This window comes from Eleutherodactylus coqui, chromosome 5, assembly GCF_035609145.1.
Source record: "Eleutherodactylus coqui strain aEleCoq1 chromosome 5, aEleCoq1.hap1, whole genome shotgun sequence".
NCBI lineage: Eukaryota > Metazoa > Chordata > Amphibia > Anura > Eleutherodactylidae > Eleutherodactylus > Eleutherodactylus coqui.
Genome location: NC_089841.1, coordinates 233,459,496 through 233,471,584, shown reverse-complemented (window position 1 = coordinate 233,471,584; position 12,089 = coordinate 233,459,496). Strand labels below are relative to the sequence as shown.

The 12,089-nt window shown below is 43.9% G+C and overlaps 1 protein-coding gene across 1 annotated transcript in view; it reads left to right on the top strand.

Moving 5' to 3' along the window:
* FOCAD (focadhesin) overlaps positions 1 to 12,089 on the top strand; it is a 154,675-nt gene that overhangs the window by 26,668 nt on the left and 115,918 nt on the right. Inside the window, exons 7-8 of the mRNA XM_066604331.1 lie at positions 2,218 to 2,425; positions 9,715 to 9,921. Coding sequence (XP_066460428.1) covers positions 2,218 to 2,425; positions 9,715 to 9,921 — 415 coding nt within the window. The remainder of the gene's footprint in view (positions 1 to 2,217; positions 2,426 to 9,714; positions 9,922 to 12,089) is intronic.

The window sequence follows — 12,089 nt, the reverse complement described above, 5'->3', positions numbered from 1 at the left end:
TTTTTTTTCTTTCTGTGATTATATAGGTCTATTTTTTTTTTTTATCTTTTTTTTCCCCGCTTTTAGGTTTATGGGGATTAAAAGCTTAAAAAGTGTGTTGTTTTTTTTTTCTTTTACATTTATAGTTTATTTTTAAAATTAATATGTTAAGTAGAGATGAGCGAGCATGCTCGGTTAGAGCAATTACTCGAACGAGCATCGCTTTTTTCGAGTAACTGCCTTCTCATGCAAAAAGATTCGGCGGGCGGCGGGGTGGAGCAGGTGGTAGTAGGGGGGAACGGGGGAGATCTCTCTCTCCCCTCCCGCAACCCACTGCTCGCCCCCACCGCCCCCCGAATCTTTTAGCGATGCTCGTCTGAGTAATTCCTCCAAACGAGCATGCTCGCTCATCTCCAATGTTAAGGCCTCATATCCATGCGCGGATCGGATTCCACATGCAGGAGCCCGCAGTGGAATCTAACCCTGCCTGCGGCCGAGGACACTGCATACCTGTCCTAATAGTCCTAAAATTGTGCTATTTTTTAGGACCCCCGTCTCTTAAAAAAAAAATTAAAAAAAATTATGTGATGAAAAATGCCATATATACTCCAAAATGGTTCTAATATAAACTACAGCTTTCTAGAAAATAAGCCCTAATCGCCATTATTGTACTGACTTGTAGAATTAAGTGAACGTGTCATTTTTACTGCATCTTGGACATTTTACAAACAGGGGTACAATTGTGGCTTTATTTATTTCACCTCACTTAAAAATATATTAACGTTCTTAAAGGGGTTGTCTCGCGGCAGCAAGTGGGGTTATACACTTCTGTATGGCCATATTAATGCACTTTGTAATATACATCGTGCATTAAATATGAGCCATACAGAAGTTATTCACTTACCTGCTCCGTTGCTGGCGTCCTCGTCTCCATGGCTCCGTCTAATTCTGACGTCTTCTGGCGTTTTTAGACGCGCTTGCGCAGTCCGTGCTTCTGGCTGGTGAATGGGGCCGCTCGTGCCGGAGAGCTGGTCATCGTAGCTCCGCCCCATCACGTGTGCCGATTCCAGCCAATCAGGAGGCTGGAATCGGCAATGGAACGCACAGAGCCCATGGTGCACCATGGGAGAAGACCCGCGGTGCACCATGGGAGAAAACCGCAGTGCATCCCTGGGAAAGGACCGGCGGCCATCTTAGGGAGAAGATTTTTATAACTCCATATTTCGTCGGATCGGTGAGTAGCAAGCGGTTTAAAAACCGCTTTAAATTGCTATTTTATGCCAGGGGGGTGACAGGGGGAATGGGGTAAGGTAAAATTTTGATGTTTGCCGCGAGACAACCCCTTTAATAGATTAACAATGTCAATATATTGCTGCTGTACAAACTTGTCAATTCCTGTGTCCTTTTACATACCTGAAAACTTTGAATAAAAAACTATTGTAGAGCAAAGAAAAAAAATCTAGGCTGCATTTAATTATAAATAGAGATGAGTGAGCATACTCGCTAAGGGCAATTACTTGAGCGAGCATTGTCCTTAGCGAGTACCTGCCCGCTCGGAAGAAAAGGTTCGGGTGCCGGCACGGGGGAGTGGTGAGTTGCGGGAGTGAGCAAGGGAGAGCGGGGGGGGGGGGGGGGGGAGAGAGAGACCTCCCCTCTATTCCCTCCCGCTCTCTCCCCCCCCCCCCCCGACGGCACCCGAATCTTTCCTTCCGAGCGGGCAGATACTCGCTAAGGACGATGCTCGCTCAAGTAATTGCCCTTAGCGAGTATGCTCGCTCATCTCTAATTATAAACCATATTTTTTGAGAGCCCGCCCCTTGGAGGCGTTGCTCAGACCTCTACAGCAGCAAAGTGGTAAGAAACTTTTAATGAAGACTATTTTAAAAAGTAGCTTTTGAATTTAAGAAGCAAATGAAAAATGGAAAAAAGTTCAAAGCTGTGTATATAGCCTTTCACTGTGCTTAGTCTAGGTCAGTGTTTCCCAAACTCCGGTCCTCCCGACCCCCAAGCAGGTCATGATTTGAGCATGTCCTATAGCGAGGATATCCATGACAATATCTGACGTGCTGATGATAATTACATCACCTTACAATACTGAGGAAATCCTGAAACCCTGACCTGTTGGGGTCGGGAGGACGGAAGTTTGGGAAGCCACTGGATGTTCTTTGAATAACTTTTCATTAGTTGTGCATCACTTATACGATCAGTTTACTGTTCTTGTCTTGTATATTCTTGCAGGGAGGAGTCCTCTAACATTAATATACTGACGCCTTTTCTGAGATACTTGTTTTGTGAACCTTCACAACTACAAGAGTTTTCGGCCTTCCGAATAGGCCTAAGGAAAGCTTTAGTTTATTCAGATCCCGGATCTAGTAATGCCAAGAGACCGTCGGTTGGAGAAGAACAAGTAGTTCGCCTGCTGTTTGACTTGATAAGCTATATCCAAGTAAGTGGCACTTTGTCTTCTAACCATAGATGGAAATTTGAGGGACTTGCTTTACGATCTCTCAGAATCTTTTGCCTATCCTGCTTTGTGTAAGGCCGGTTTCACAGCTGCGTCGGAGGGTTCGGCATAGATCCGGCTGCAAATACCGGAAGAAAAAGTGCTTTTTCTTCTGTCCAAAAGCCACGCAGCTGGGCGGAAAGCGGGAGGACCCCATTATAGTCAATGAGGTCCGTTCGGCAGAGACTGAACAGTTGGGTTGCAGGGATTCCCCTTTCCTGCTCCGTAAATGAAGCAGGAAAGCGGATTCCCCCAATTTAGGCATGAAGCCACCCTAATTTGGGGGTACATGAGGTCATTATTATAAAGTGAACCTACATCAACCATTGAATGACTTCAGCTGAAGGAGTACAAAAAGTATTCCAGAACTCTTTTCTCAATTCATAGGCAACTTAGCAGTGCCGTTTCTTTCCAGCAGTCTTTATGTAATTTAATCTTTATCCCCGGGTTAGTTTATGTGCCGGAGGTAGTAATAAATAACACAGATGTAACCTATCTGCTGTGACTTCATCTCGAACATGATCTTTCTTCAGCTTGTTAACACAGATCTCTTGTTGATTGGCATTATTCGGCATGAGAAGTGTGCAAGCCTTTCATTAGCTTCCAACCTAGTGTGGTGATGGCGAGGAGTTGGGCTGAAAGCAGTACTGGCTGCGGATAAGGTTTTTTAATGGATCATTTCGCCTTTCTGTCATCGTTAGTGACTATGCAAGAGTTAATGCCTAATGAGATGAAGGGGGTGTTAGGTAAAGACCATGTAGAGTCTATTCCAGATTTCCCAGCAGAGCAGCTGGTCCCATATTGAGCAGTCCAACTTGGAAGGCGGGTGATCTTACCGCCGAGCATATTGGTCTAATGGTTGTCATTGCCAAACATCTTTTTGAGTGTTCCACTCCAGTGCCAACTGCATAAGAAGCATGCACGGCTCTAGACAAAGCAACTGTTTCATGGAGAACGGCATCTGTGCAGTCTAAGAGCTGCAGCCGGCAGACCCCAATAAATAGTCCTTCCAGATTCCTCCCAGATTTCGCACTTGCTTTGGCGAAGACCGAATGTGTACATCATGTTATGTTATCCTTTAGGGTTGTGCTTAGGTAAATAAAGCATAATAATATGAAAAAGCAGAATAATATTCTTAAACAGTATTTTTGTACAATTTGACAGGCTTTTTGGATGCCAAAAGAAGCTGTAACAACACAGGATCCTAATATTTTGTCTGTTGTGTTACCACCATATTCCAGTATATAGTCATAATAGTAAATGAGGAAGCCCAACAAGGGGAGATCTTCATATACCGCTTGAAAAACCTTATTACCATGCTTATAAGGGGCAACAGTTTGTTAATTACAGGGTGCAGAGTGTTAGCAGAAATGCTTTTACTCACGACCTGAAGGTTGTGGGTTCAATCCCCGCCTGGTTCGGGTAGCCGGCTCAAAGTTGACTCAGCCTTCCGTTCTTCCGAGGTCGGTAAAATGAGTACCCAACCTAAATAAATTACCTGAAAGCCCTGCGGAATAAGTTGGCGCTATAATAAGTGGGCGCCAACACAAGTCCATTCCCTTCATGTCAATCTTAGTTTAGAGATGATCTTGTATGCATTATGTCTTAGTAGATATTTATGATAATTATGCTACCAGTATTTGAGATGTTTCATGCGGATGTCCACAGTGCTGAGTGAACCTTGACGCTAGGTAGCCGGTGCTTCTAGAATTGTGTATGTTGTTCTTGTGGGGCTTGTTTTCTAATGTTCACATGTTGATTACGGGAGTTATTTATGAATCCCAATCTACGGTCATCTTTCCGCCAAGGTCTGCAGTCATTTTTGCTCCGTTTTCAGTAGAGGCTTACACCTCTTTATATGCAGTGTATACATATATCTGTTATATTAGTGATCATAAACAAACTATTTCCCTGGTGGTAACACTTTAGTACTATTTTTCTTCTTTCTGAAAATCTAACCCCTACCCCACTGAGAGAACACACCAACTTTTATTGAGTTCTGCCCCATATTTTTGTTTTTGATAGAGTTCTCTAAACATGTCTAGTTTAATTATCATCATCACATATATGTGTATATAAAGTTTGTTTCTTTGAGAAGACCACCCCTGACTAGGTTTATCCTGACCGGCTTTCCTGTGATGGATGTTTAGTCCCACCGTATGTTATCTACACGGCCAGCTTCCTTGTGAAGACCACTCCCTAGGGGACTACTATTCAACATAATATCAAGTGGTTGTCTCAAAGATGTTTCACTGTATTAAATACTGATCCTCAGGGCTCCTTCCCATGAGCGTATGTGTAATTGCATGTGCCTCAGTGCTGCATTTTTGCGGAAGCAGTGATGCGTTTTCCCATCCGCAGGGCATGTTTATTTGCACTTGACCAACAAAAAGCACCCTTGAAAGGGCTAATCAGTCCCAGATCTGTTCTTTCTCTAGCGGAATCACACAGTGTATTGCACATCTCCTTGCTTATTGCTTGTGCATTTGTGCTCACCCATTGACTTCTATATGAACCTCCGGTGCACAAATGCACAGGGAAATAGGCAAATAAGGGAGATGGAATAAATCCTCCACAGTGCCACCTATTGGAAGGCAGCATTCCTTCAAGCTAAAGTCAGACTTTTTATACAAGCCTTGTAACAATGACTGGGAATTTAAAAGCAAAGCCAGACTCCATGTACATACAGCTGTTTCAGGGGGTTTGCCCTTCATCAGTGTACAGTAGGAGTCTGGCTTTGCTAGTGAGAGGACGGGGACAAGGGTCAGAAACGCTATCCTTTCTCCTTAGGGAGAGCACCTAGAGGGTGAGTGAGGAGACTCAAATGGCCATGCACGCTCCTCTGGGTAATAGGCAAATAAGGGAGATGGAATAATACCTCCACAGCGCCACCTATTGGGAGGCAGCATTCCTTCAAGCCAAAGTCAGACTTTTTATACAAGCCTTGTAACAATGACTGGGAATTAGAAGCAAAATAGAGCATGCTGCATTTTTTTTTGTTCGTGACTGAAATGCGTGTCCAAAATATGGAAATGCGAATGAACCCATGGAAATCACATTCTTTGTCTATTGTGCACGTAAAAATTTTACACGCACAAATACACCCATGTTAAGGAGCCCATATTATAGGAAACACTATACACCCACTACAAGCCTGCAGCATAAATGTAATGTAATGGCTTAGATGCTTGATGCCGACAGCCGACACCAAATATTGGAGGCCAGCTGGCAAATATTGGGTAATGAAGTTCACAGATATGTACCACTGGTGCAAGAAGAAGGGAAAGGAGCCGGTGCAGTTGTTGGGAGGGATCACTACTGCCCGATTACATCTGTCTGTGGTGCTCCTGACATTTCACATCTGCTTAAGTGAAAGAACATTAATGTCTCCTTTCCCTCCTCTGGTCACATGGATTGTCAGTAGTAATTCAGACCTGATTCTCTTCGCTCACCACTTACTTGCTAGTTTCATAATTGGAAAATTTAGAGCAATGCTCCCTGATGATTTTGGATTTTGCACATGGCTATTATGGCACTTTACGATCACGGCTGGTTCTGGTCTGCATTACACATTCTTGCCACTAGGGTGGTGGGGTGGTGGGGGATCGCTCGTCTACATGCTGTTTCTTCCAACAATTTAACAATGGGTGCACAACAGCATTTACTTGTGTGGTTACATGTGTGCCCTTTCACAACTTACGATTAGTGGGCAGTGCCCTCTGATTTTCCGTTATCGCCTTGCAATATTTGAGGCATAGAACATTATCGTGGAACCCTGGCCTAAAGCCGGGACTACATTGAGACTTTTCATCACACAGCATTCCAATTTTAACCATTGATCTACTCCACGGCTGCAGTCTAGGGTTATAGTTTTGAGTTGCTTGCAACTTTTTGAGCTCCTGTGGACTGTAGCGTGCTGAATTGGAATGTGTTACCTCATAAAGCTCCACGCAGCTGCAGCCTTATACCGCGATGCATCTGACAGAACGGACTGTTATTTTATCAGCATGGTAATTAAACACATTACTGAATAATTTAACACTCCAGGAATATTTTAGAGCATTCGTTAAACTTTGTCTAGATAATTGAAGTTCCTTTAGTTACCTAATGTTTTTGTCTTCTGAATTTCTCTCTATAGACCTTCCTTATAAACGTTGATATTTCAAGATTTGAGCCTTTTAAAAAAAAAAAACAAAAAAAAAACCATTCTTGCACATGTAGAATTTCCAAAACCTTTTGTGCTTTATTTCATCTAAAGAAGTTCAAACTTCTTTTTAGGATTCAGAGATCAGTTTTTCTAATACATATTGTTTCGCTGAAAATAAGACCTATCCTGAAAATAAGCCCTGCCCTTATTTTTCAAGATTTTCGGGAGGCTTGAAATATAAGCCCTATCCTAAAAATAAGCCCCAAGTACAATACATGTAAAAAAAAAAAAAGAAGACATTACCTAGCAGGCTTGGTCCATCACGCCACTCTCCAAAGGTCCGCGCTATTCTCGCAGTCCTAGCTGCTCATGCAACATCACTTCCTGGTTATGGAATTCATAAATCCCGTCTCCAGGAATTGGTACTTCGACCACTGCTCAGCCAATCAATGCAACGCTCAATGAACCAATCACAGTCATCGCATCGGTTCATCCAGCGCTGCATTGATTGGCTGAGCCGCAGCGCTTGAAGAACCAATCAACAACCATTATGGAGGTGAGATTTATGAATTGGCTGCCCACAGCTAAGGTTAGTGGCACATGGTTAGAACTGTGAGTTGCACCCAAGAGACTCTGGCACAACTGACATTGGACAGCACATGGGCACAGAAAATAGTTAAAGCATTTACTGATATGTTTTTCACAAATTTATTGAATCCTTAACATAGACATCATGTCAGGCAGCTCTTTGTGACAAAAATCCATCAAAAACTGAGCACACTGTGTGAACCTTCATTTTTTGTTTCTATGTTGGAAATATCACTGGATTCCCTGCCTGGCTTATGGATTCTGGTCACTTGACATTATAATGTCTGGGTAAATTAAAGGGCCACTCCAGCACGCACATTTTTCCATTGCTAACCCCTCACATGATTGCCTGTCACACTCTGATCGTCTCCTCTGTGTATTGTGGCCACTTCGCTGCATTCTAACCCTCTGTCTGATACTTATCAGGCACCATCTTGAGAGTGAGATTTTTTACTTTCAATTTCACGTCTATCCCATGATGCATCGCCGCAGCATTAGCTAAAGCAATGCCATTTTTACCTAACGGGGAGACACTTTAATTATCATTAACTTCTATATTCACCTAAATAAGCTACAGACCATACGTACACTATCAGGAGGACGAGCTGTGATCTCCTCTATTATAACTGTGTGGCAGGAGCTGTGTGATCATCCTCAGTAACTGTGACAGGAGTGTCTGTATCCTCCTGTAGGCAGTATCTGTGGTAGGTGCATGTAACCTCCTAACACAGACTAAGAAACTGACTTAATTTGAAGACTCGCAATCCTAAGTCGATCTGACCAAGTTAGAATTGAGATCACATGACCATCTGGGGAAAAAGAGGCTGGGAGTTTCAGATAGAAATAACTAATAGAGATGAGCGAGCACGCTCGTTTAAGGCTGATGCTCGAGCGTGCATCGGTCTTCTCAAGTAACTGATTACTCGTCCGAGCACCATGCGGGAGGGCGGCGGGGGTGGGGGGGGGAGAGATCTCTCTCACTCCCCCCCCCCCCCCCCCCCCCGCATTTGCTCGGACGAGTAATCATTTACTCCAGAAGACCGATGTTCGCTTGCATATCAGCCTTAAACGAGCGTGCTCGCTCATCTCTAATAACTAACCAAGGTAAGAATAGCCCACTTATATACACTGGCCGGGATAGCTACATAATGAATGTATTTTTAAAAAAGCACCGTAGTGGCCCTTTAATTTTTACCATCTTTAAAGATAAATGTTTTAATAGTGGACCTGCGAAGATAATCCTTTAGCCGTAGCAGTCTGACACTTTGGATTTAAACCATTCGACTTTGTTTTAAGTTGATACTTTGAAATACCTTTTAAAAAGGAATCTAAACAGCGATATTGATGTAAAGGTATTCTAAACATGACTTCTGCACCGCGTGGAAAATCTCAATACAAAGCTCTCTAAAGAGCACCCTCTCCTCCGGTGGTCTGACCATCCTACTGACCTTGCACTAGTTTACTTTCAGCATTGTGATGATGTCAGCTGTTCCTATGGATTTTTTTTCAATAAAGAACTCCATTTTACCCTCCCTCTGTATGACTGGTGCGGCATCTGTATCGTGCACTTAGCAGTATACAGCTCACTACACAGATAGGCATTGGACTCGGTGTAAAGAACTGGGATTTGGCTTAGTATGACCGGTGACATGATCCGAAGAGTAGCTTGCACATTATGCTTGAAGTATGAGGCTGAAGTATGAATATCCGCCAGACATCCCTGATGCCAATTGTTTTGCAAAGAGGTGAATAAGAATTAAATAAAGCACAATTTTTGCCTTAAAGGGGTTGTCCCGCGGCAGCAAGTGGGTCTATACACTTCTGTATGGCCATATTAATGCACTTTGTAATGTACATTGTGCATTAATTATGAGCCATACAGAAGTTATCAAAAGTTTTATACTTACCTGCTCCGTTGCTGGCGTCCTCGTCTCCATGGTGCCGACTAATTTTCGGCCTCTAATGGCCAAATTAGCCGCGCTTGCGCAGTCCGGGTCTTCTGCTGTCTTCAATGGGGCCGCTCGTGCAGAATGCCGGCTCTGTGTAGCTCCGCCCCGTCACGTGCCGATTCCAGCCAATCAGGAGGCTGGAATCGGCAATGGACCGCACAGAAGAGCTGCGGTCCACGGAGGGAGCAGACCCCGGCGGCCATCTTCAGCAGGTGAGTATGAAGACGCCGGACCGCCGGGATTCAGGTAAGCACTCTCCGGTTTGTTTTTTTAACCCCTGCATCGGGGTTGTCTCGCGCCGAACGGGGGGGGGGGGGGGGGGGGGGGGTTAAAAAAAAAAAAAACCCCATTTCGGCGCGGGACAACCCCTTTAATTTCAAGAATGCTAATTCCCTAGCATTAAGGGAGCTCTTACATTTTATGACTGACTTTACGTTACATGTGTGTGACTCAAATAACCATCAGAGTAATTTTTTTTAAGCCACTTGTACAAAAGTTGATCTAGTTTGATCCTCATTTCTTTCTCTGTATTGTTTCTTCTCTTCCAGCTCTCGGATTGCGCACAAGTGACAGAAGTTACCATGTACATGAAGGATTTGTGGGCCAAGTTTCGTGAACATCCTGACTTTTGGAGTTATGAGCTCCGTCTGCTGTCTCTGCAGGTCTTGTGTGCAAGTGAATACAGCTTAAAAACAACTGGGGATTGCTCCATGCTCTTACATATTCTGGAAGACATTGTAGACCTTCTGAAAGAAGTGAGTGATAGAACAGATACATCATTTATTTTTCAATGGAATGTTACCTCCCTATATACAGGATAGAGGATAAAATTCAGATCGGTGGGGGGCCAACCGCCAGGACCCCCTCAGATCTCTGTAAGGGGCTCCATCATCTCCTGAAGTTTGTACACTTGACTATCTCCGGTGGTCCCTCTGAAGTACATAGAACTATAGTGCACATGTGCAACATCTACCGTCCTCACTTTAGGCTGTGCTGGAGCTCTGTTCCCAGGATTGGTTGGGGTCTCAGTGGTTCAACCCCTGCGGATCTGAAAGTTATCCCCTATCTTATAGACAGGGAATAAGTTTCCATCCTGTAACAATTCATTTAAAGGGGTTGTACTAAAATAGACTTTTATCACCTAACCATAATCTGATTGGTGAGCGCCTCACTACCGAGACTCCCACCAATCATGAGAATGTGGGTCCTGTGTCCCCTTCTGCTTCTTGCTGCTGGCTCTCTGCACCTCCCGTAGCGAGGCAGAGATTGGAAGGATTGGCGGTTGAATGGAGTGGCGGTCGCACATGTGTGGTGAGGCTATATTGATTTTCAATAGGATTGCTGTAGATAGCCAAGTGCTTGTACTCTATTGCCATCAGCCCTATTGAAATGACTGGTGCTGCGTTGCTCACGTGTGACCACTGTTCCAATTAGTCTGATGTCACTGCCGGTGGGTGAAGTGAGCCTGCAGTGATGAGAATCTGGTTACAAAGGAACCTCGTTCTTAGAATTGGTGGGGGTTTTAGCACTGGGACCCCACTGATCAGACTTTTATCCACTATTGTATGGATAGGTGATAAAAATGTACTCTGGTACAACCTCTTTAACCCCTTAATGACATGGCCTATTTTGGGCCTAAGGACGCAGCGATTTTTGGCGGATTTTCATCTCCATTTTTCAAAAGTCATAACTTTTTTACTTTTCTGTCGATGCGGCCGTATAAGAGCTTGCTTTTTGCGTAGCGAACTGTAGTTTTTGTTGGTGCCATTTTTGGTTACATAGACTGTTTTATTTTTTTTATTATAACAGGCAGAGAAAACGCATCAATTCTGCCATAGTTGTTTTTTTTTTTTTTTTTTTACAGCGTTAATCATGCAGCATAAATGACACAATCCATTTTTTCTGCGGGCCGGTAAGATTACAACGATACCAAAATTCTTACATTTTTTTTTTAGGTTTTTCCACTTTTCTGCAATAGAAACCCTTTTTTGGAAATCCTTTTTTTTCTAAATTGCTGCATTCAAAGTCCTGTAACTTTTTTATTTTTCCATATTTTTTGCGAGACGAGTTGTAGTTTTTATTGGTACCATTTTGGGGTATGTACGCCTTTTTTGATCACTTTTATTGCGGTTACAGCGATCACAGGCAGTGGCAATACAGGACACCGGTATCTGGCGTCCTGTTGCCATGGCAACCAGCTGGGCTCCCTGCAATTATATCGCGAGAGCCCGGCATCTTCACAGAGGGAGCGCGCTCCCTCTGTGAACCCTTCCCATGCCGTGATCTACATAGATCAGGGGAGGGAAGGGGTTAACAGCGGGGGGCGCATCTCTGATGCACTCCTGCTGTTGCAGCGGAAGGCCGGCTATCACTGCCGGATAGCGCAAGATCACTTATGATCTCGCGCTATCCCCAGGACGTAAGTTTACACCCTGTTGTAGGAAGTACCCCGCTGCCAGGACGTAAGCTTACGCCCAGGAGCTGGAAGGGGTTAAGCTGCATGACACAGTGGATCTCAATATATCCCTCATGTACAGCAACTGAATAAAAATGTTTGACTCACAAGCTTGCTTTACGTTTGAAGAGCTTGTTCCCAAAGCAAGTTCAGTCCAAAAGTGCTGCAAATGAGTTACATCCACAAATACGCTACTTGTAGAATACTCCAGCAAATGGGAGAATGAATCCTCTCCTAAATGAATTCCCTGTGTTAGAGAGCAGACCGTGTAATGCTCACTCACTGACCCTCCGCTAACTTTCCCTCCGTCGTACAAGCGTGAAATTAGGTGCTAAATAGCAAACGTAAAGGAGTCTCAACTTGACTATTCAATTCTATTCGCCAAAATAAGTCACCCCCTATGTAATGTAACGAATAACACATCTGTACCGCACAAACGTGAAATTTGCCATGCCCATTCTTTAGGCC